The sequence below is a fragment of the Alosa pseudoharengus genome, unplaced genomic scaffold (genome assembly GCF_046254945.1).
Source record: "Alosa pseudoharengus isolate Yale_2024_CS ecotype anadromous, Long Island Sound unplaced genomic scaffold, YU_APseudo_1.1 YU_APseudo_1.1_scf_4, whole genome shotgun sequence".
Lineage (NCBI taxonomy): Eukaryota > Metazoa > Chordata > Actinopteri > Clupeiformes > Clupeidae > Alosa > Alosa pseudoharengus.
This window is the reverse complement of record NW_027468774.1, coordinates 7,670,826-7,696,530: the sequence shown is the minus strand read 5'-3', so window position 1 is coordinate 7,696,530 and position 25,705 is coordinate 7,670,826. Positions and strand designations below refer to the sequence as shown.

Below are 25,705 nucleotides of genomic sequence, written 5' to 3'. Positions count from 1 at the left end.
GGTTTATTTTTTTGGACTGGCCTGGAATTGGAATTCTAGAGGGAACACTGTTCTAGGATTTTGGTGATTCCGAAATGGACGTCAATGGGAAACTTTCCAGACTGACTTGCAGAGCAAATGACAACAGGGTTGTCTGGGTTCACCAAGGCTAGCCTTTATCCCTTTGAGAGGGTAGAAATGTCTAAAAGTATACACATTCTTACTGTAAGATTATGTCACATTGACTGCAGGTAATCATTGCTAGGGTAATAAATAACACTCCCTGTAGACTCACCTGTACAAAGAAAGAGTGTTCAAAACAGTTTCTGTTCAGAGACACTGTGACCTCTTTGTTTTCCGTCCTGTCTGTCCCTCCAACTGTGAAGAAGGCACGGAAATTTTGACGGACAAAATCTAGGCTCAGTGTGTAGTTGAGTTTTGCCTTCAGTCCTGGAAAAAAAAAGAATGCTCAATATCTTAGTACACTGTTTTCAACAAATGTTTAAGCTCTTTTTCTTGTATGACTTAAAGCGTTGGTTCGGAGTAATTTCACTCTAGGGTCCTTTGCACCATGACCCCAAGCCAAACACCCTCCCAGAACCTGTTTTCCCTTGGTCGAACCCTGGTCGAGTAGCGCTGTCAGAAACTAATGACTTTCTGCAGGCGCTAATGGAACCAACTTAGTATCTCATAAATGACCCCACTAATAATCCCCAGAATGGTATGAAACTTCTACAGTAGTACAACTATGTTCTTTACTCATAAAACGAGGTATTGGAAAGTTTGTAAGTACACCAGGAGTTTATTTAAATAACACTTGCCTGATAGCTTCTACTCTGCTGCTATCTACCGCTGCGTCAACGTTACTTCAGTGATTTGGGAAAAGCCTGTAAAAGTCCTGGCAGGAAGTGATTACATCAACGTTTTTTGGTATATCCACTTTTCAATATTTTTTTTGTTGTGTTTACAACTTAGTGTTAACTAATAATTGTTGCAAACTGATACTACGAACAAAATATTAGTGCATTCCTTGATCTATATTCTTATGCATGCTTCCTGCCAGGACTTTTATGGGCTTTTCCCAAATCACAGAAGTAACGTCAACGCAGCGGTAGATATAGCAGAGAGTAGAATCCATCAGGCAAGTGTTATTTAAATAAACTCCTGGTGTACTTCGTTTTATGAGTAAAGAACATAGTTGTAGTGATGGGGATGAGCCTGAGCCTATGCCGAGTCTGAGTCTTTGAAGGGTCGAGACCGAGTCCGTTGGTTTTCAAATACAGTCGAGTCCGAGTCAAGACAGAATCTTTGAGGAAGCAAGTCCGAGTCGAGACCGAGTCCTTTAGGAGTAGAGACCAAGACCATAAAAACATGTCAGTTTTCATATTCATGATTTAATATCACCCCAGTTAATAATCAACAGTGAGGCCCAGGCTTGGAATTTCACCATTTTAGGGGCATATGGTGAAATAGTAGGCTATAAAAATGATCAAAGTTGTATTTAACCTATTCACAGCAGTAGACCTGCATCACTGCATGAAATATTATAAAAAAATGAAACATGACATATTACATAGAACTGTAAATCATTTGATCATCTAATATTTACATATATATAGGCTATATTTAATATTTATATTTGGCCTGTTAAGAAATCATGTATTGAACAGTTTAAGCACAGCTCAGCTTTAAGAAACTCAAATAGCCTAGATGCATGCTTAACATTTTTTGATCATTAAGGCTACTTTCACAAACTCTTAGTCAGCTGTATATCCTCTGATTTTAATATTTACCTATATCTAGGCAATATTTGTTACATTTATTTTGTATTTGACCTGTTATGAAATCATGTAGAACGATTTGAACACATTTTGAAACCTAAAGACCAAAATTGGAGACATGAATGTAGACCTTGCTGCAAATTACATTTTTAATTTAACCAGAATACTCTACAACAGCTTACTGTACAGGGGACTGCTTTACACCTTTGTGTTCGGTAAGGTCTTCTGTTTATTCTGATATATGGTCATGTGTTGAACGGAGGGTTTGTGAAGTATCCCACCGAGTTGAATGGGTAGATGGGCGAAGAACCTTATGTAGACGTTATGATTAAATTTAATCATATTATTTACTTTTCTCGCGAATCGTTCACCACAGCAATTAGCGGCTGACATCGTTTAAAAGCTGAGACAAAGCTCTTTCATGTGATGTGATACATGTGTCCGTGTGATGAGTAGGCTATTCAGCGATTGTGAGTATTTCAACTGAAAAGAATGGGTGAATTTGGACTTACTTTCTTTCTTGCCATGCACTGTAATTTTCTGAATTCTGAATTAATTTGCGCTGTGATGCTAAGATTATTTTGACAGGCCATAGGCTAAATAAAAATCGCTATTAAACGGATGCAAAGCAGATTATTATTATAATAATAATAATAATAATAATAATAATATGTTTATTTTATATAGCGCCTTTCTCAAACCCAAGGTCGCTTTACATAGTAGGAAGGCAGGGAAACACAATAACAAACAATACAACAGAGACAAAGGCAGGGAAATACAATAACAAACAAACAAAACAATACAACAAAGACAAGTTATCTGTAGGGACTATGTGTTGGGTGTGGAGGAGAAGTGATCATTAAACAGAAAGGTCTTGAGATGTGCTTTGAAGAAAGGAAGAAAAGGACAGGCACAAAGGGGTTGGGGGAGGGAGTTCCAGAGTTTGGGGGCCAAGGCACTGAAGGACCTGCCACCCAGGGTGGAGAGTCTGGAGCGGGGGATAGCCAAGAGGTTTTGGTCAGAGGATCTAAGTGAGCGGGAAGGAGTGTAAGGGGTCAGGAGGTCGCAGATGTAGGGGGGAGCAAGGTTGTGGAGGGCTTTGAAGGTGAGTAGTAGTACTTTGTATTTGATCCGGGACGGAACTGGTAGCCAATGGAGTTGATGGAGAATGGGGGTGATGTGTGCTGATTGTCTGGTATGGGTGAGGAGCCTAGCTGCAGAGTTTTGAATATATATTGTAGTTTTTGAAGGGTTTTAGTGGGGAGACCAAGGAAAAGTGAGTTGCAGTAATCTAAACGGGACATAATGAAAGAGTGAACCAAAGTCTGTGCATCACTAGCAGAGAGGAAGGGTCGGAGGCGTGCAATGTTACGGAGGTGAAAAAAAGCAATCTTAGTGAGTGATTTGATATGAGGATCAAAGCTAAGGGTGGAGTCAAGCTGAATGCCAAGGTTTTTAAACAACAGAGGTGGAGTGGACAGATGAGCCATCAATGCTGAGAGTGAGATGGGGAGATTTGGTGAGGATGCTTTTAGGGCCAATCAGCAGAATTTTGGTTTTGTCTGTGTTGAGCTTGAGAAAATTGTTTTGCATCCATAATTTTAAGTCAGAGAGGCATTCAGTGAGGGAGCGTGGTGGGGGGTCAGAGGGAGAGGGAGTGGTAAGATAGAGTTGGATGTCATCTGCATAGCAGTGGAAGTTGAGACCGTGGCTGCGAATAATCTGGCCAAGAGGGAGGATGTATATGAGAAAGAGGAGAGGCCCAAGTACAGAACTCTGGGGGACACCACGAGTGACAGGGGACTTGGGGGACTAATGTGGACCAAGTGTTACAAACTGCTTTCTGTTGGTGAGGTATGACTGAAACCAATTGAGGGCTGTGCCAGAAACACCAATAGCAGACAGACGGGAGATGGTATCGAAAGCAGCACTAAGGTCAAGAAGAATGAGAATGTTAAGTGAACCAGAGTCAGCAGACAGGAGGAGGTCGTTAACTATGCGTAGAAGGGCAGTCTCTGTACTGTGACATGAGCGGAAGCCAGATTGAAAGGGCTCATACAGGTCGTGGTGGTTAAGAAAGGTGTGTAGTTGTGAGGCCACCACTCTTTCCAGTACCTTGGCCAGGAAGGGGATGTTGGAGATAGGGCAGTAGTTTATTAGTGATGTGGGGTCGGAGTCAGGTTTTTTGAGAATGGGTGTAACTGCAGCAGTCTTTAGGGCAGCAGGCACCACACCAGAGTTGAGGCAGGTGTTAACAATCAATGTAATGGGTTCAGACAGGGATGTGGAGCAGGCTTTAAGTAGAGGGGTGGGGGCAGGGTCAAGCTGACACGATGAGGAGTTGGACTTAGTAATGATGTCAGTGATGGTGAGGGAGTCAGTAGCGGTGAAATGAGAGAGCTGAGGGCCCAGAGAAGGAGGAGAAGAAGACATGCGTATTAGACATGCACACTTTCCATAAGTCTTTACTTAATCTACGTATTTGCATCACTACAGCCAGTGTTTTGTAAATCATTGAAAGTGGACCCAGAGGCCAAGGTTTTGTACCTGTCAAGTTATCTTTAGTGACCTTAGTCATGCTGAAGCACACAGTGGCTTCATTCTGTTGAGGACTCGTACAGTCGTAAATGGAGTTGGGGATTTTGGATGGTTCAAATGTAACACTTGTAGCTATAGACACGATAGGCCTTGACCTGTAACAGAAGACATTTCATTAATAACACCATCAGCACCAATATTGCACACAAGGTACACTTTGAGGATAATCAATTGGCAGAAAGAAAAAAAAACAAATAAAATAATCTCTTTTTAAACACATTTTAAAGGGTGTGGGAATCCCACCCCCTGCCATTAAATGCTACAACTAAAAAGTACCTTTTTGCTAAATGAAACATGAATTAAGGCAATATGAGAACCTAAGCAGCAAAACCACTCCTTTGTACCCGAGTGTTTGAGTGTTTGTGTGTTTGTGTCTTGTAAAGCAACCGTTATTAGGACAACAAAATCCCAGCTAGTAAAAAAGAGGTCCCTTATGACATTTTGGTCCCCTCCTAATTCAATTCAACTTTATTTTGCCATGTATACAGAGATACTAGGAATTTGATTTGGTCTTCTCCATGCAGGTACTCCTGCACAAGATCTCCACGGCCGCCACACAAGCGCCGCCATCAAAAAGGGGGGGAAATACAGCATAACATGAGGAGAGGGGAGGAGGAAAAAAGCAACCCCCAGACTATGCTCCTGTGGGGAGTACAGTTTGGGAACAGGAAAAAAACACCTCAGCAACATTAGCACATACACTTTACACAACATGAGAGACACACGGCTTGCAACAGGGGGGTGGGGGGGTGGAGGGATACCAGTGCAGGCAGGCAGCCATCTGGTCCTGCAGCCATTTCGGCGCTGGTCACAGACCCGCTTGACAGACTGGGGGTACAAAGTGGCGAAGGCGTGGGATGGGGGGTAGTGGGGGGGTGACCATGTCTGTATATGTTAGATGTATGTGTAGGCCTGGTGAAGCGCTCCGCCTGGTGCCAAAAGTCTTAGTGCCTCAGTCCGCAGGATTGTCAAAGCGATAACACAGCAAGTTGCTATGGAGACAGCCTTGGTCATGTCCCAGTCAGAGTCCACAATCAGCAGGTCTCTGTGAGGGGTGGGGAAAGGGATGCAAGAGCGTCTCGCTGCAGTGCTCTTCCGGGGGAGTTGTTTTCCAGCAGCGGCCTTGGCCAAGGCCAGTGCTGGTTAAGGGGCTACAAAAGCAGATAAGATTGTAGTTGTTTGGTCTTGGGGCGGGTAGCCGCATTCAATTTACACGTCTACCCTCTTAGTCCATCCAATTGCCTTTGTAAAACAGTGAGCTTCTCCATGATGTTATCCAACTTAGTATCCAACCTAGCATCCGTCTGATCCATCCTGGTATCCATCAACTGCTTGATAGTCCCAGTCTGGGTAACGACGGCTCTGCACACTGCTTCAATCATAACGGGCAGCCTTACGGGGCTTTGAACAGCTGTCGCCGTTTTTAGATTTCCTCGATAAACCAGGGCAATGCCTAATCCAATCAGCATAAGACCTGTTATCATGGTTCCGAATAGGTAGATATCTTCAATGTCCTCCACAGAAAGAGCCGCCAGGCACACGACCCGCCACATCTCCCACGCGTCCATCGAGTAGCCAGCTGCGAACATTCCGGCAGGGCAGTCGGGTTCCCCCGAATCCAAGCTTCTCGTCGAGAAGATGGTGTCAATTGCGTTGAGAGACCAGTTGATCAAATCCATGATTTTTTAGTTTGGAGAGCAGTGCAGAGAGAGTCTCTCAAAGTATAAGACAGTAAACTACACGAGACAAAGAAGCACAGCAGGGAAGATAAGGGGAGGGGAGGGAGAGAAAAATGCGACCGCCTTCGTTGAGAGCAGAAGAGAACCAATGGGTGGTTTCACCTGACACACTCACATTGAAAATTGTGTAGCTCTACTACTTCCACCATTTGCATTTTAAATGTGTGTGTGTGTGTGTGTGTGTGTGTGTGTTGTGTTTTAATAATATGAGAACCTGAGCAGCAGAACCGCTCCTTTGGACCCGACTGCGATGTCAGGCAGTCCGTCTCTACTCTGGTCCAAAGCAGACTGGGCCACGGTCAGCCCAAAGAACCGCAGTCCGGACCGCACCGACGAACCAGCAACTCTCTATAATTGAAGTTATGATTATATTATTATGTTTCAAACCAAGTCAAGTCAGCAGTGAACAGCTATCCATTATCTGTCGGCTCTGCATCTGCTTCTCTCTCTCTCTCACCTGTGAGTAGGCGGGGTTGATTCCTCCTCTCTTCCCGTTGAAGATGTACACACTGCCCTGTCCGTTATCCTCCAGAGGAGCTCCCACGGCCACGTCCCTGATCCCGTCCCCGTTCAGGTCAGCCAGGCTGGCCAGAGACGAGCCGAACCTCCCCCTCTGACCCGCCAGCCCCAGCAGGGACACGCCGGGGTCCTGCACACTGGTGGGTGTGTTGTAGAAGTTGTAGTAGTGCTAAAGGGAAAGACATACTTCAATGGAAAAGTGCTACAGACTTTCTTTGTAAAAGTTAAGACAGCGTCCCAATTGAGCTCAAAAAACAGTGTCCCATTGCCTGCTACCTATCACCTGATATGATAAGCTGTAGACAAACACTTTCCCCTCTCTCTCTCCCTCTGTGTGCATGGGGGCAGATGCCAGAATCAGATCAGTGTTGGAGTCTCCGTTCAAATCCACCACACACACCTCTGCTCCAAAGTAAGCCCCGATCTGAGACTGAGCAAGAGAAAAATAGTTGATGGTAATTATGATGAAGCTGGTCATTCTGATGAAGTTGGTTATGTGTAAATCATCATGCAATATTTTCCCTATATGCTGCATTATAATACTGTGTAATGCAAGATGGTGATTACATGTAAACAGTTGTTATCCCCGTATAGTAACAGTAGCATCAGCATCATTGTATCATTAGATGACTTCAGTACCTGTGTGAACGTCTTTGGTGGCGTGTTTCCAGAAAAGAAGATCATGAGCAGCCCCTTGTGTTCATACCTGGGGGCCCCCATGACTATGTGGTTCCCTCCTCCTGAGCTGGCTATGGCCATGGAGTAGCCTGGAGACCAGCACAAACCTTCTTTAAACACGGCTGTTTATTCAGTGTCACATGCCACTCATAAGATAATAACAATAATCACCCCCTTGGGAGTGTTGAGTGTCTCACCCAGATAACTGTTAGCAGTGACCTGATCAACCCTCCTAAAGCTGGGCCTCATGCTGGACAGAGGGATGTCCTGATACCCTCCTCTCCATTCATTTGCCCCAACCACACTCACTAGAAACCTCTCCTAACAGAGAAGAGAAGTCACAGAGGCACAAAAGTTATATTTATCCAGATCTACACTGTATACATGCACAGCTTGAATTTCCTATACTGATGCAACATTTAAAGGGATACCATTTGGGGAATTTTCCAACTCACCTTGAGTTAAACAATTGATTTTTACCTTTTTCCAGTTCAGCCGTTCTCCGAGTCTGGCGATACTACTTTTAGCTCCAGCTAGCATAGATTGAATCAGATTAGACCATTAGCATCTCACCTGCTAGCATCACCTTTAAAGGTGACTAAGATTTCCGGTAATTTTCCTATTTAAAACTTATGTCCTCTCAAGTTAGAAAGTGTAAGAAGACCAACGGAAAATGAAACGTGGTGATTTTCTAGGCTGATTTGACATGGAACTATACTCTCATTCAATACTCTCAGCGTAATAATCAAGGAACACCATGGGTACAGCAGCACAATGATAATCATGCAGCACCTGAAAATAGTCCCCATAGGCTAACTTCCAGCAACAAGGTTGAGCTGCAGCAGACGAATTGGTTAGTGACTGGATTATTACGCCTGAATGAGAGTATAGTTCCATAATCAAATCAGCCTAGAAAATCGATAAGTTTCATTTTCCGTTGGTCTTATTACACTTTCTTACTTGAGGAGATAAGTTTTAAATAGGAAAATTACCGGAAATCTTAGTCACTTTTAAACATGATGCTAGTAGGCGAGATGCTAATGGTCTAATCCGATTAAATGATCTATGCTAGGCTGGAGCTAAAAGTGTTATCGCCAGACTCGGAGAAAGGCTGGATGAACTGGAGAAAGGTAAAAATCAATAGTTTAACTCACGGGGAAGGCAGGCAGCTCACTGCACCGGGATTAGTGTGTGCTTCACCTCACTGTGTGTTCACTGTGTGCTGTGTGTTTCACTAATTCAAAGATTGGGATAAATGCAGAGACCAAATTTCCCTCACAGGTACACTATGCAGGTTTAGATGTTTTTGGCGACTGTAGAGCTCCCTCTACAGTCATGATATATTTATATTTTACTCCGTGTGAATTCCCTGCTACTTGAAAACAAAGAAGATGGATGCTGCTGGTAAACAGCGTTCTTTGAATCTGCTTTGCCCGCGACTGGAGTTATGTTTTTTAATTTGGCGAAAGTTTGATCAACTAGCTCCACTGGTGGGAAAACACATGGGACTCATGGGTTGTTGCGCTATCCTATGAAGGAATTTAAAAGACAACCGTTTATCCCGCCCCTCGGATTGAGCATTGCCGATGGTGAGTTCCCAGACCCTACATCTTGATGTGGGTCTGGCTTGTCAGGCTAGTTGTAAATAGCAAACTTCTCAAAACAAAAAAATTGTTAAAGTGTTCAAAAAAGTGTTCTATTGTTTTCCTTTACATTAATTTTTTTTTTCAGTGCCCTCTGGAATGCAGGGATACCAACTCCCACATTGGCCGTGAGACTCACTCATTTGATTGGCTTCACACGCTCTCATGCCACACCCCCGTTTTCTCACGCTGAAGTGTCAAACCGGTCGATCAAATACCTAACAGATGAGTTTATCTGTAGGTGACCAAATGTCCTCTTTTACCTGGACATGTTTTCTTTTTGACACCTAAAAAATGCGTCTGGATGGGAATTGTGTTTTACCTCAGCAGAGGTGTCAGACCCTTTTAATTGCTGTGCCCCAATGAAATTTCAAGATCAGATTCAACTAAATTGCTTGCGGAATACTCGTCACACAGACATCACACAGCATCACGTGAACGAGCGGAATCTAAGCTTTCCAATGATATGTAAATGTAAATCAGATTTACAGGCCAAGCATACTTGCGTATACAAGGAATTTGGTCTCTGCATTTATCCCATCCGTGAATTAGTGAACACACAGAGCACACAGTGTGGTGAAGCACACACTAACCCGGAGCAGTGAGCAGCCTTGCTACTGTTGCGCTCGTGGAGCTCAAGGGCATTATTTTTTCTGCTAACCGAACGCTGTCGTCCATTATCCCTTACTTATGTATTAAGGTTTCTATGAATATCAGGTGGATACACTTAATGGTACTGATATACAATGCAATAGATACAACGTACAGAGGGCCTTGACACAAGAGCTGCACTGAATCCATTCTGGGCAAATTCCATCGTTGTGGCATCGCCAGTGGTTTGGGTTCCTGGGGATACAAGAAGAGAGTAGTATTGAGAGTGGTGTGCTGTGTTCCAACATGTGAGAGTGTTTAAAAGAGAATTCCAGTGTGACATTGACCTAAAGTGTGTTGAAACATGATACCGAGTGTGAACGTATGTCTCATAGCCCATCTCGGCTTGTCAGGGCCCTCGAAAGTCTACTAAGGCCAGATTTTTACCTGAATCGTTCAGTTTTTGCAGAAAGCACGAAACTTGGTACAGTTATAGTACTACCCCTAGTGGTCAAAAATTTAAAAGGACCCCAACACATAGCGCCCCCTAGTGGCCCCTATCTTGACTTCAAATATGGCCACCAAAATATGCCCTTTTTTCTACATTTATAATGCTATGCTGCATGGGTGTAAAGATTAACTGATACGTATCGGTATCCATTTTTGACGTGTAAGATACGGCTACATCGATACCCCGTATCGGAATAAAACTGAAATGAACCGGTCGCTATATCGATTTACTTGTTACGAATCGGTTCACAACCTTTTCAGCTCGCTCAGACTCTCATTTACGTTGCAAGCAGCGCGTTCATCCCACTTCCTGTTTTGAAGCTACACGTGGCACGGATTTGTGGGTAATGCAGTTCGTTTTTGGCTACATTCATTTCCCAAAGTTGTCAAAGGACCTCATTACCCATACATCTACTGCAACTTAAGCACGTGACAACTCGCACTCGGTCGTTTGTTTGACAATGTTTACTCTTTTGTTTTTCAAAGTCCAGCGTGAAATTAAACACTTACTATAGCATTCCTAAACAGCAATGATAGTCTGTGCCTTACGTTTGATGAAGGGATTTCCTTAATGTTAAAGAATAATTTGGCCCTTGCTGCTAAAACGATGCACAAATTATTATTATTTTGTTCATATTCACTCAGACTTGTGGCATTATAGGTTTCTGCATATTAGGTCTACCGTTGGAACAAAATAAGCCCAGAGAGTTCATTGACATGTAGGCCTATTTTATTCTTGTAGGCTATATGAGAAAAGGCCAAGAGTGTCTTAAGCACTGTTTTATTTTATTTCGGTATTGTCTTACCTCAACAATAGGCTACAGCTCCTTGAAAGCAATCAGATATAACTCTATAAAATCTATAGAGTCTATAAAAATGTATTTTTATGTTTTATTTGGCTGCTGTGTTTGACTGAAATGTAGACTATTCTTTTTTCATTTCAATACAGTATATGATACAAACCTCAGGTTTAGATAATCATATTCACACATTTTTTTGCCTAATTGACAACAATGACCATGATAATTGATAATATAAAATGAATGTGCACCTTGAGCAAATGATAAAAAATCTTTCAGAATGCTTTTCATTCTTGAACTGCACTGAATTGCATCGAATCGAATCGCATCGAATCATACTGAATCGTTTTTTATGAACATGTATCTTTTCTTGTATCGAATCGTGCCCATGTATCTAGATGCGAATCGTATCGTCTTTTACATGAGAGATTCACACCCCTACTATGCTGCTTTTAACACATAATATGACATGTCTATAGCCATTTTTTAGCGTTATTAAAGAAACATATGCTGCCTTTTGAGAAATTAGCTATTTTGTCTTCTGTCCTAGAGTTAGATAAATTAGTACAAACACTTTTCTTTTCTGTGCGTGCAATAACCCAGTCCAACACATCCCACTGTTAGCTTAATTCAATGGAGGTGGGTAAGGTCAATTAGCATATGCTAAAGTTTCTTTTAAGGCATATAGTGATCGTGTGAAAAGATATATTTAGTTTTATTATAGTTTAATATTTTACATGCCATAAAATGGTTATACCAGTCTTAGCATCAATGATGTAATGTCTTAAGACAATGAAGCTCATTCAAATATGTAATACTTTAAGGTTTAGCTCCCTCCTGACACATTAGGACTCATGCTAGTCAGTGAACCAGCACTCTGGGGTTTTAGGACACTGGCTAGCATGCGCTCAGCACCCAGTCATTGGGTGCTTCGTTGTGGTGGATTTGTTAGCTGTTTTAGCTGAAAACATCAAAAGCTCAAGACAGGTAAAGTTGAGTATCGTCCGCATAGCAGTGATAATCAAATTCATTGGAGCGAATGAGCTCACCCAAGGATGTGGTGTAAATAGAGAAATGTAGAGGCCCTAATACTGATCCGTGAGGTACAGTACACCTGTGGTGAGGTCATGTGACTGTGATACCTGTCCCTGCCAAGACATGCTGAAAGAACGCCCTTTAAGGTAAGATTTAAACCAGTCAAGGGCTTTCCTAGAAATCCCAGTTCAGATAGTGTAGAAAGGAGAATGTCATGGTTAACAGTATCGAAGGCTGCAGATAAGTCTAGTAAAATGAATACTAATGCAACTTAGATGAGGACTTAGCTACTCTCAATGCTTCGGTCACAGACAGAAAAGCAGTTTCAGTAGAATGACTCTTGAAAACAGACTGCATAGGGTCTAGCAGGTTGTTCTGATATAGTGAATCACAGACTTGCTTGAAGAACACTTTCTCCAAAGACTTTGACAAGAAAGTAAGAAGGGAGATAGGTCTGTAAAAACAGGAATGGTTTTACAGCTGGTGGCAAATTATACATTTTCCATCTTTATCCTTCTTGACTGATTTTTCACTAGTTTCACATTTGGCTAGGGTCAGTGCCACTACTGGTAGCATAAGCCAGTACCTGGACAAAGGTTGCACAGGTAGTCCAACTCCACACCAATACGGTCCATTGCCAGAAGGATTGTGCTGTCTCACAGTGCAGTGACAGACGTGTAAAGGTCTGAAGATGTCTTGGAGAACGTAATGCTGCCTGCAACATCATTCAGCAGGACTGGTTTGGTGGTGGGCCAGTGATGGTCTGGGGAGGGATATCCTGGAAGGAGGCACACTCCTCTACGGGCAAGACAACGGCACCCTCACTGCTCTTAGGCATCAGGATGAAAACTTTAGATCCATTGTCTGACCCTGTATTGGTGCAGTGGGCCCTGGGTTCCTACTGGTGCACAACAATGGCTGGACACATGTAGTGAGAGTGTGCAGGCAGTTCATGGAAGATGAAGGCATTGATGTCATTGACTGTCCCCCCACAATTAAATCCAATTGAACACCTCTGGGACATTATGTTTTAGTCCATCCAACACCGCCACAGACTGTCAAGGAGCTCAGTGATGGCCATTTCCACATCTGGGAGCAGATCCCCCAGGACACCATCCACCGTCTCATTAGGAGCATGCCCCGATGCCATCAAGCATGTCGGGGCCATACGAACTAATGAGTACCATCATGAGTTGGTGTGATGAAATTTAGGCAAAATGGACTAGCTTGCTGCGTCATTTTTTCACTTAGATTTTGGGGCGTTTTTGAATTCAGTCCTTTGTGGATTGATATTTTTCATTCCCAAAAAACAAAGAGGCATCCTTTCGTTCCTAACATATTACCCAGTCCATATCAGTTTGAATCCTACCTCACAGGATGCTCGTTTAACGTATCATGGCTTGGACAGCTGTCCGCACCTCACCATCTCACCACAGGGGTCCCCCAGGGCTCAGTGCTGGGTCCCCTTCTCTTTGCTATCCACACCACCTCTTTGGGACAGATTATCCGTTCGCACAGCTTCTCATACCACTGCTATGCAGACTACACACAGCTATATCTGTCTTTTCCACCTGATGACCCCTTGGTCTCGGCACGGATCTCAGATTGCCTCTCAGACATATCTACATGGGTGAAGGCACACCACCACCAGTTAAACCTCTCAAAAACCGCTGGTGGTCTGCTGGTCCTCCCAGCTAAACCTACTACTATACATCATGACATCAACATCAAAATTGACTCCCTGTCTGTTGCACCTACCAGGGCTGCAAGAAATGTAGGAGTCGTTCTCGACAACCAACTAGCTTTCTCTGATCATGTTGCCTCGGTCGCACGGTCGTGCCGTTTCACACTCTACAACATACGGAAAATCAAGACTTACTTGACTCAAGATGCTACCCAACTCCTGGTACAGGCAATAGAGCTGCACAGTCCCGCCCACAGCCGATGCCGGATGTAAAAATTCAATGCAATTTCTCCATTGACAATTGCGGTGTAAGCCATAAAAACTTAACTGCACGTGGTAGACTTAAAACCAGCTACAGTGGTACTAAGCGATTGTATATGCTCCTATAGACACCAAGAGTTCGTGGGGCACTAACCTTGTTTTGAGATAAATGCATTTTATTCGCGATCTCTTGGATAAGTACTTCATTACCCACAATCCTGAACAATCCCACAGTGATTCTGTGATTGGTGGAAAGGCCGTTATGGTCATAGTTTGAAACTTTCTCAGTGGAAAAATGTTGACAAAACAGAGTTTTTTACTGCCTATGGCGAAAATCTTAATGTGATTAAAAACTTTCTTGACGAATATTGGTACTTGTATCAACAAGGATTGGGGTTTATACATCACACGAACTTAGTCAGGGCCAATACACTATCAAATACACCACTGTAAATGTTAGTTTAAACCAGCGTTTCTCAAACTGTGGGTCGTGACCCACTACTGGCATGCCAGGTGGGGCGCGAACTGACGTGAAAAACAGGAGTTTTTTATTTATTTTTTTATCTGTAGCCTGGGCCCAAGTAGCACCCGATGCGCAATGGACGCACTGTGTTATTGATAGGGAAGCACTCGTGTCAAGGTAGCTTAGTTAGTCCCGACCTACATGAGATTTTGAACGTTGTTGTGAGAGTGGTGAATTTCATCAAAACCCGGCCCTTAAAAGCGCGTCTATTCTCCGCACTTTGCGAAGAGATGGTAGCTGACCAAAAGGCAGTACTGTTTCACAGCGAGGCAAGGTGGCTTTCCCAAGGTAAAGTGCTGTCGCGCGTGTTTAAGCTCTGAGTCGCTTCTTCTTGGATGAAGAGTGCATGTTTGAATCTGCAAGCACGTTCACTAATGAACATTTCTTGACGAAGCTGGCCTATCTTAGCGATATATTTGATATATCTTAGCGATACATTTGAGTTAAATGTCCAGTTACAAGGCAAATACAAGCACCTACCTCACCTAGCAAATAAGATTACTGCATTCACCAAAAAAACTTGAGGTATGGACATGCGCCTCGATCGCGACAGTATTATGCCTTTGAGATTTCTGAGCGAAATCGCTGAAACGTCTGATTCAGGAGCCACTCTTGTGATCCATGTATTAAACAGTAGGCCTACATCACATCCCTGCAAAGTTTATTTCAAAAATATTTCCCAACCAGCAGTGCTCAGTATGACTGGATTATGGATCCATTTAATGGAGCATGTTTTCATTGAATATATTGTAGGCCTACAATGCTGTAAAATGGCCTATGCTTCCTAATATGTTGCTGGAAAACAGAAATATGTGTGTTATTATTAAATCAGCTGCAGCACCAGCTGATTTTAACTCTGTTGAAGAGGATATATTTAGAACTTATCATTAGAACTTGTCATTATTTCAATACATTTGACAATGTTAAGCTTGACCTACCACTTTCTTAGAGCGATGAGGGACAGGTGGGGCTCGAGAATGCCCTCTTGATCAAAGTGGGGAATGAAAGAAAAAGTTTGAGAACCACTGATCTAGTTTGTTAACTACCACAGTCACGAGTTGGGTCGCGATAGTCTGTCATTTTTAAAAAGTGGGTCCCCAGAAAAAAAGTTTGAGAAACACTGGTTTAAACACTCAAACTTTTCAGGTAGGCTAGCACTAGCCGACAGGCTAACCTTTAGCATTTCCGACATTGTATGTCATTACATAATGCAGCTAACATTAGCCTACATGCTGCAACGCAGGTATGAAATATATTATGTTTTAGTGAGTGTCCAAAGGGGTGAAAGTCACTTTAAATCGGGTCACGAGAGTCAGTTTGTGGGTTTTGTAAGGGTCAGCAGCATGAGGGACAAGACCTACAAAGTTGTGGTGAGTTAAGCAGGGTGGTTGGTAATGTTAATGCTGCTAGCAGTGCTAGTTAACATTAGCTAGGCTACTGTAGCCTTCATACTGTATGATTCATATCAATCATTAACCTAGGAATACTTCGTGCATTTAATGAACATTTTGTGTAATAATTCACGGCAAATTAATAAACTGAATATGGTGGTCCAAGAGCAGACCATGCACCACTCCATGCATCAGCCCGACTGAGCAGTGATGACAGCATAGGATGAGTCAGGTAACGTTACGAAGCACTGCCGTTAACGTTAACCGCTTTCACACACACGATATAAAATACACAATGATAAATATAAAATTCAATATCAAAACACTATTATTTACACGATTACTCCTGAAATAACTGCTATTAACTGCACATTCACTATATAAAAATCACTGTTTGGAGGAAAGGGTTCACGTGCTGACGCCGGTTGGAAATAATTTCGCGCTGGTTCGTACATTTCTTATATATTATTCAGTGAGGCGCGGTGGTTTATGGGATGAGTAGTTCCTTCGCTCGGAAATGAAAATATGTACACAGTCTTGTACCTTTGACTTTTTTTGGATTTTCTCTTCGTTTTTTCACTCGAAATGATATGTTGTATGCTTATGAGTTATGCCGTAGCTGGTTAGCCTAAGACATGCTGTAAAACTCTTTAGATACGGATTTTTCCAAACGTCAATGGGACAAATTAATGGGAATCTTACATCCGGCACCTAACCGCGTTTTGGCTGTGGGCGGGACTGTGCAGCTCTATAGTCATCTCATGACTCGACTACTGTAACGCCCTCCTGACAGGTCTCCCAGCCTTCGCAGTGAAACCCCTTCAGATGATCCAGAATGTGGTGGTACACCTTGTCTACAACTAACCCAAAAGGACACGCTACCCTGCTTCATCCAGCTACACTGGCTACCTATGGCCGCCTGCATCAAATTCTACTACTTTGTAACGCATGCCTACAAAGTAGTCTCCGGTTCTGCTCCCACCTATTGGAATACCCTCATACAGGCATATGCTACCTCCCGACTGTTGCGCTCCTCAGGCGAACAACGTCTAGCTCTACCTCGTTGGTGGAACGCACTAGCAGTTCCTACTAGAGCAGGGGTATCCCTCTCCATCTTCAAAAAACTCCTGAAGACCCAGCTCTTCAGAGAATGTCTCATCTCCTAGCACTACTTATTGGTTATAATAATAATGAGATGACTCTCGTGGAGGGTTAAAATGGCGAAAAGCCCCTTTACTTAAAGCACACCTGCACTTCACATACATCCAAAATGGGGAGTGACGGTTACGGTTTAATTGACATTCAAATTCAAATCAAAAACCAACTGACAGATTATGTCATGCATGATGAACAGAAAACACACAAAAAACATTCTACTTAAAGTGTCTTTCCAACACTACTTACAACTAGCTAATTCTAGCACTTACCACCTGACTAGAACTGACACTTGACTGTATAAAAACAGCACTCACTTACTCACTTTTTCCTATTGTACTCTTTTTGAATTGTTTTAAATTGTTCTAGAATTGTTGAAAGAATTTTTTTTTAAAGCTTTAAACTGTTTAAACGGGTTGTAAAGCTAAAAATGTGTCAGCCTAATGTAATGTAATGTAATGTAGATATCCAGCATTTTTTCCCCTATTGAGATCTGAGGTGATTTATTTTTCAAAGTGTTTAATTTTTTGAGCAGTGTATAGTAAGAGTTAAGGTTTGCTTAGAAAGAGAAGAAGGTAGAATAAGAATTTATTGAAGATGTAGGTAGTTACTTCCATTAACCAAAATATAGAATAATTGCCTCATTTTTTTACACATGGTGGCCATATTGGAATCTTACCAGATTATACTTGATGCCTCGTATATTTTTGAGGTTGTCATGTGATAAAATGACTTTTCAAACTTGTTTTTGACTGATATTTCTATCATGAATAAACAATAGAGATGGTCTATATTTTCACATTTGGTATCTGCCATATTGGATTTCAAAATGGCCAAATCAGGTTTGTTTGGAAATGATGTCAATAGCTTCCTTGACCCTAAAAATTTTATCTTGTTTAATTTTGAAGTTGTATCAACAATTCTATTAACTCATTGAATGCCAAGCTGTTTTCGGGAGCTTTGTCCTAGAGTGCCAGCAATCTAGACCATTGCTGATGATTTGTGTACAGCCACGGCATATTCTGTGTTATAGCTATGAACACGTACAATAGCTCGATTAAAAGATCAGACTTTAAGCTCTCAGTGCGTGCAAACCGTGTATTTCTACACGCCTCCGTTCCTGAGAAATCCCAAGCTAAACAGTGGCTAGTTTTCATCAAAATCGCTGTTTTTTTCTAGAAATGGAGATAAACGTCTTTCATGAAATATGAAGTGTTGCCTGTTACTTACTCGTGTAAACATTCCGGGAAGTGATCAGTGAGACGTGGCGAGACTGCCACCTCGTGATAGACCCACGAAAATGGCCTGGTTTTGACCTGACGTGCATGCGTCACTGATTCGACCCAAAGCGGCAACCGAGTTATGATAAAATGTCCAGATAAAATGTCCAGATTATCCGTTTTCATGAGTTTCACGATTGTCATATAGTTCATTTCTATTCATCACAGAGTTCCCAAAATCACATATAAGGTGTATTAGAGTGTCTAGTTTCGTAATTAAAAAAAAAAGCTAAAAACGTAATATTACGTTTTTGGCACTCAACGCATGGGAAGGAAAAACGTAATATTACGTTTTTGGCACTCAATGAGTTAAGAATGGTAGCCATATTTCAATTTAAGATGGCGGCCACTAGGGGGCGCTATGTGTTGGGGTCCATTTCAATTTTTGATCACTAGGGGTAGTAGTATAACTGTGCCAAGTTTCATGCTTTCTGCAAAAACTGAACAATTCCGGTGCTTAGCCGCTGTACTATACCAATGAAGTGTGGAGATACTTTGAGCCTCGTAAATGGTGTAAAACAGTGATTTATTTGCATGGCTAGCCCGATGCCCGTGGCACCCCCATTGAAAAAGCTGTTGGTAGCATCGGCTAACTAGCGCCAGATTTCGGAGTGCAGGGGACAAGCCGAGATGGGCTACGAGACATACGTTCACACTCGGAATCATGTTTCAACACACTTTAGGTCAATATCACACTGGAATTCTCCTTTAAATAAAGATTACACTTTACGGCAACCTGGGTACATGAATTATCATGAATTTATGCATGAATTAATTCATGATTTATGTATTACTTCATTCCTTAATATCTCATGAATCATTAAGAATTTACATGAGTTCATAATCTGTCATTCATGACCTCATACATGAACAACACATTACGTATGGTGGGAACATCATAATGATTTATTAAGAATGATCATGATGGATTTCTTTTTCTGCCAAATATGTGGTCATCACTACTCAAATTCTGATTTGATCACTTAACTTGTGCAGTTATCTAAACACATGCCATTGTTCACACTTTAGTTGAGGGGTCACAAACATGATGAACTCATGAGTAATTAAACTTAAATTCATGTAATCATGATGATCATACTAAAAAAAAATTCTGAATGGAATAGGTCTTTATTGTCATCGTCACAGGTAGGCTACAACTAAATTTAAAATGCTCTCCCATCAGTGCATCATTCATGAGTCTATAAAAATATTATTCAAGTTACTTCAACAGAATAAATAGCAGCATATATAAACACAGTCATACACACCCAGTCATTGCATATAAAACAGTATGAACATACAGCTACAGACATGCCATACTTTCTGTCATTGCATTGATCCATTTCCCAACAGATTCCATATTGCAGCTAAGGGTGGTTATTGTAGTTGGATAAAAACTGTGTTTGAGTCTATTTGTCCATGCGTTAATTGATCTGTACCGTCTGCCTGAAGGCAACAGATCAAACAGGGAGTGACCGGGATGGTAGGTGTGCTTTAGAAAGATCTGGGCTTTTTTGACACAACTGGAACTGTGTAGTTCTTCCAGTGTGGGGAAAGGGTAGCCGACGGTCTTTTGGGCAGTGTTGGGCAAACTACTTAGAAAATGTAGTGAGCTAAGCTACCAGTTACTCTGCCATGAATGAAGCTTCACTACACAGAATGTGATATGGTCAGGGCGATTGAATACATTCTTCTGTCTCCTTCTGCCATTTCGTTCCCGGTAACTTTCAGTCACAAAAATCTCAAGTCCACCTGCTGTTAACCTGTTTTAGTTTAATATCCTTTTCTTCATTCAGTTCAGAACTCTGCACAATTAAGCCCATTACTGACATCTGCAGACGAGGATTGATATAAAACAATGCTCACTACGGTCCGATTGGAGTTCAAAGTCACGTGGAAGTCGAGGGCAGTAAACAGAACGCTTTGGATGGTTGCGCAGACAGTGTGGGTGCCCCCGTTCTGAACAATCTTGAGTGCTTGTGTTGTGGATAATATAATTCTAGACTACAAACTGCTTCTCCACTGTGCTAAGCCATATAAAAATAGCTTCTGAAGTCGTTACCACGCTACTTGATCAATAAAAGAGTTAAGTTACTTGATTCAGGAAATAGTGACTTTACCACCAAGCTACTGAGAATTGTAGTTAGTTACCAGCATCGCAAATAGCGACACTACTGCCCAACACTGCTTTTGGGCGGTGTTGATGACCCTCTGGAGCGCTTTCCTCTGAGCTGCTGTGCAGCTGTTGTACCATACACACATGCAGTATGTTAGTATGCTCTCAATGGAGGCACGGTAAAAGGACACCAGCAGTCTTTGTGTGATGTTATTCCTCCTCAGTATTCTCAGGAAGTACAGTCTGCTGGGCCTTTTTCAGCAGCTCAGAGGTGTTCACGCTCCAGGATAGGCTCCCCTCGATGTGGAAGTGGAAGTCTGCTGCCCTCTCCACACAGTTCCTGATGATAATAAATGGTGGGATCTCTGCTTTCTTTCTCCTGTAGTCTATGATGAGTTCTTTGGTCTATCATAATGATGTACCTTCTGTACCTAATGCTTTAGTTGATGTGTTGTTCATGCATGAGGTCATGAATGAGAGACTTTGAACTCATCAATTCCTGATGATTCATAAGATATAGTGTTGTGTGTAACGCGTTACAAAGTAACGAGTTACAGTAACGTAACTACTTTTTCGAGTAGAAAGTAGTGTAACAAAAGTTAATCACAAAAAAAAGAAAGTAGTGTAACGCGCTACTACTGAAAATTTCGTAAAGTAACGTAATTCCTTTTTCATATCGGCGCAACGTTACTTTTCCCAAGGACAGATTTTTAATTGGCATTTTTTTTATAATAAAGAGCACAAAAGAAATACCTGTTATGTCCTCCATAGTAGAACTTTATGTAGGCCTACACATTTAGGAACAGATATTGGGTTCTGCCCAAAGTCGAGCAACATAAAAAAAAGTAATGTAAAAGTAACGGGTAACGTAAAAAGTTACTTTCCATAGTAGAGGGAGAGCAGATAGCTAACAAACGTTTAGAAAAAGTCCTGTTGGCAAATTTGAGGAAAAGTCGGTAAAGTGGCTATTTCACACAATTTGAGGGTGCTGAATTCAAATATTTTGTTTACCAAGTTCAATTTTGAGTTTTAAGTTTGCTAATTAGCATAATTCACATATTTTTTGGTTTTGCCATCAGATATCATAGGAATTGCAAAAAATAAGGCATTAATATACTCTTTATGTATCAGATATGTTGTAGGACAGGACAGGAATTACCCAAATGACCCTCAAGTAGCAAATGAAAATAAGCTAAAATTAAAATATAAATAATAATAAATAATAGCTAGAATTCAGTATGACTTTAGAAGCAAAATAGATTCCTTGATAATAAATTGATAGATAGGTGAATAGTAGGTGACTGCTCATTTTTCACTAACTATTATGAACAGTTGTCAGTCTTAACAGAGGATTTACACTGTATTTTTCTTTTACTGTAAAGGCGACTGTGCTTGCCTAGTTAAAACATCTTACTGGTGCTCTTTCCTATACAGCACATTGTCTTCAGGATCTTCTCCAACACACAACCTCTACATACTTACAGCACACTGCCCCCACCTACCCACACACACACACAGTCACTGCTCCACTCCCCTCCCGCCCACACACACATCTTCACTGTCATCACTCACATACATCATACATACAGTACTCTGCTTGCAATAGTAAGTCCCTTCACCATACTTGCAGTACACTGCCCCCCCCCCCTCTCCCCTACATACACAGCACATTATTTCATCAGGAAGCTTCTCCAACACACATCCCCAACATACTTACAGCACACTGCCCCCCCCCCCCCCAATACACAGCACATTGTCTCATGAGGAAGCTTCTCCAACACACATATTGCACACTGCCCTCTCCCCACATACACAGCACACTATCCCATCTCCCCTGTCATCCCCCCAACACACACACCAAGACCCCTGGCAGTTGGGTTAGCCCCTTGAGCCGTGGATCTGCCCAAGGTTTCTTCCTTGGTAAGGGAGTTTTTCCTTGCCCCTGTTGCTCTTGGGTGCTCCTTGTTGGTGCCCCCCCCCCCCCCCCCATCCTTATGCAGCCTTTCCCACTTAATCTACTAAACCCCTCTTCTACTGCACTTTTTACCCCCCCCCCCCCCCCATAAATGCACAAATAGGCTGACACCAGACATAATTTCACTGAATTTCTTACTTTCAGGAACTATGCATGTGACAATAAAATTCCTTGTATCTTTGTATCCTTGTATCAAATTCCAGCCATGCAAAAAAATGGAAGAGTGTGCCGGTTTGAGGGTTGCTGATGAGTGCTATGGAGATTGCATTATTTGCAAAAAATTTAGACAAGATATCCTTTATAGTGCAACAAAAAGAAAAGGAGAAAATTCTCCAGTGCATCATTACTGCATATGATGCTGAAAGGGAAGTGGACCTAGGACAAATCCTCAGCTATGAACTGATTAATGTCCCTGTACTGTAGCTATTGCAGATAGCGATGGTTATTTGTGAAGTGGAAATAAGTCTATCCTCACTCAAGTGCTGTCTAGCGATGTGGAATGTCCAGTAGTGATCACTGCAAAAACTGCTCATTCAACACTGGTAATAGATGCTCAAGATCTAGTTATGTCTTTAGGACACCCATCTGACTGCAGCACATTTAAGAAGTATGCAGGAAAGTTTGTAAGAAACTTTTGTATTGTTATTTGGTATTTGTGATGTGGTAGCATGATGTAGACTATCAAAGAAATAGACCTAATGTAGGAATGCACACAGATATTGCAACAGATACGCTCAGGCCAATCCAAACTTTTCTCATCTGTTGTTCCTCGTTGGTGGAACACACTGCCAGTTCCTACAAGGGCAGGATCATCCCTCTCCATTTTCAAAAAACTCCTGAAGACCCAGCTCTTTAGAGAACATCTCTCATAGCACCACTTACAACAAGTCTTGCTGATGCTAGCACTTACCACCCGTCTTGAACTTTAACTTGAACTTGAACTTGACACTCAACTGTTTAAAAACAGCACTCACTGATGCACTTATTCTTACTGTACTCTATCATTTTTAAATTGTCCTAAAATTGTTGAGAGAATTGCTTTGAAACTTAACTGTTACCATGTTGTTAGTCGCTTTGGTTAAAAATGCGTCAGCCAAATGTAATGTAATGTAATGTAATAATGGTGTAGGCCTATCTGATTAAGACCCAAAGAGTGGTTGAAACGTACTTATTAAATTACACTGGGAGCAAAGAAGACTATCTTCACTTTTTTCCCTTTGCAACTGTCAAAGAAATCCCATAAACACAGGAAGGCCTACATCAGATGGCCTAAAGATTAGGCTCTTCTGCATAGCATTAAGTGATTTGCATGCAGTAATTTGAGCACTGACCTTGATCTAGCCTACTTTGGCTATTTAAAGGTAATTTATTGCCAAAACATCACACAATATAAATGAGCTACAACAAACAATAAAGGACTTAATCACACACAATTATGTAGGAAGTTTAGAAGTTTAAAACCCAGAATTGACCAAAAGTGCACCAAATTCAACACAAATGACTCAATACACTTGGAGGAGGCCTGCGTCCTTTCTTTTCCAGATATTTTAGGATTTGGATATCGTTTCAGTATCGAGTATCAAGATATTTATGGCAGGTATTGTATCAAAGTCATAATTTTGGTATCGTGATAACACTATGCCAGAGCCACTCTGTTTTCTAGATGTCGAGGATCGCAGGCTCTACCACCAACAAGTGATGCTGCTCAATGGCATATTAGAAGAGCACATTATCAAGCTCTACTGTAGTTATGGAGTGGGATAGCTGTCAAAATATTCGTGTCCATAGATTTGATACACGTGCGTATTTGTCTGTAGTTGTGCATAAAATAAATATTTGTGAATTCTCGAATGAGTCCAGTCGTGCATAAAATATATTGTGTGTATTTTATCCATCAGAATACGGATGAAAAAAAATATGAATTAAAAAATTACAAGTACGAAATCAAACTTTAGGCTACAGTTGGCTTTCTTTGGTACGAGTACGACTTCGCACAAGTGACTCAACTGTCAAAATACGTCATCGCCGCATTCACAGGCATTACTTGTTGAGAAAAGAAACATAGAGCGAGATCAAGACTGCGCATGCGCTGAGACGAATCCGCGGGGGCAGTGCCATTACTGCGGGTTAGGCCCATAGGGAGGGAAAGTAATCTCATCGCCATCTAGTGGTTGCGTTCCTAGAGTTTAGCGGAGGGGATGGGATTTTTTTTTAGAAAAAATATATCTCGGTGCACATTGGGATCTTAATTTAATGCCTTCCATATGTTAGGCACTGGGGTCACCTCTATTGCTTCAAGTGGTCATACCTTATTTTTAGGATCAGTGGAATTGTTTTGAGTTTTTGTCATAACATGGTGATAACAAACTACAGTTGCATGTGACGTCACAGGTTTGGGCGCTTAATCTCTAACTGATCAATACGGCAATTTGCTTAACTGGCTTACATATTTTTGTAATAACGGAAGGTGATGTAAACCGCGTGGTGATAACCTTTATGTCTGGATAACTGGTGGTGTGCTTCTACTCACATGAAGAGCTGGCAGTAAGTGTTAAGTGGCAATGCTAACCAGGCTAATAAACAAACCATGCTACCGTGAGTAACGTCGAAGGGTAAAGTCACGTGGCTTTTTTGTAGTTCGTTTATGAAACAAAAGGAGCAATTTCGATTTTTTTAAATAAGGCAAAATAGGGTCTGACATTTTCACAGTTAGAAGATTATTACTGTATAGACACTGAAAAATATTTTTGGTGGATAAGATCGCTGATTTGGCTTCACAGTATTTTTTTAAAAATAGGTCTATGGGACTTAACATTGGAGCTGCTCTTCGATAGGAACGCAACCACTTGGGGCGCTGGTTTTCACTTTCCCTCCCTATTCACCTTATTCCGCGCGCATACATGGGGGCGCTAGCTTTGCCCACATTGTCTCCGAACTTCCGTTTGAGCAGTAGCATCGATACATTGAGATAGCAGAGCTCTATCGAGATGACGGGCATCATATGTTATGGGTCATCCTAAAGTTAGGAACGTTTATTTAGGATTTTGGTGACTTAAGACATTTCTGTTATACACCTTTCCTATCTGAAGTTAGGAAAACACAGACTTTGGAGCGGCTGTTCTGTAATGACTTTCTAAACTAGTTACCATAGTTACCAAACAGATACGGATTTGCGAGTTTCTCCATGATACAGCGGCCACTGCCGCATATCGTCTACCCACTCCATAGGGGTGAATAGCCTTGGGTAGCGAAGTACAATTGCAAATCTGACCTCCTGATGGCATTTGTCGTTTTCCTCCCAAGATAGCCTCTCTATCCTCTTCTGCTGCTGCAACCGAAAGGATTTTGTTCCGAACAAACATATCACGGTAAGTTTTGTTTAACAGTATTAATCTTAAATATTGCCAGTTGCCACAATGACTAGCATGCTGTTGTCTAGTCTTGCAT

General features: G+C 41.8%; 2 protein-coding genes across 2 annotated transcripts in view; one reads left to right on the top strand and one right to left on the bottom strand.

The window, feature by feature from the left end:
• grnb (granulin b) overlaps positions 1-25,705 on the top strand; it is a 269,480-nt gene that overhangs the window by 144,340 nt on the left and 99,435 nt on the right. The window lies entirely within an intron of this gene.
• LOC143102285 (integrin alpha-M-like) overlaps positions 1-25,705 on the bottom strand; it is a 90,133-nt gene that overhangs the window by 11,032 nt on the left and 53,396 nt on the right. Inside the window, exons 10-17 of the mRNA XM_076265777.1 lie at positions 9,704-9,783; positions 7,492-7,615; positions 7,256-7,383; positions 6,900-7,046; positions 6,555-6,785; positions 6,312-6,445; positions 4,308-4,453; positions 275-429 (exon numbers count right to left, since the gene is read on the bottom strand). Of these exons, the coding sequence (XP_076121892.1) occupies positions 275-429; positions 4,308-4,453; positions 6,312-6,445; positions 6,555-6,785; positions 6,900-7,046; positions 7,256-7,383; positions 7,492-7,615; positions 9,704-9,783 (1,145 nt within the window). The remainder of the gene's footprint in view (positions 1-274; positions 430-4,307; positions 4,454-6,311; positions 6,446-6,554; positions 6,786-6,899; positions 7,047-7,255; positions 7,384-7,491; positions 7,616-9,703; positions 9,784-25,705) is intronic.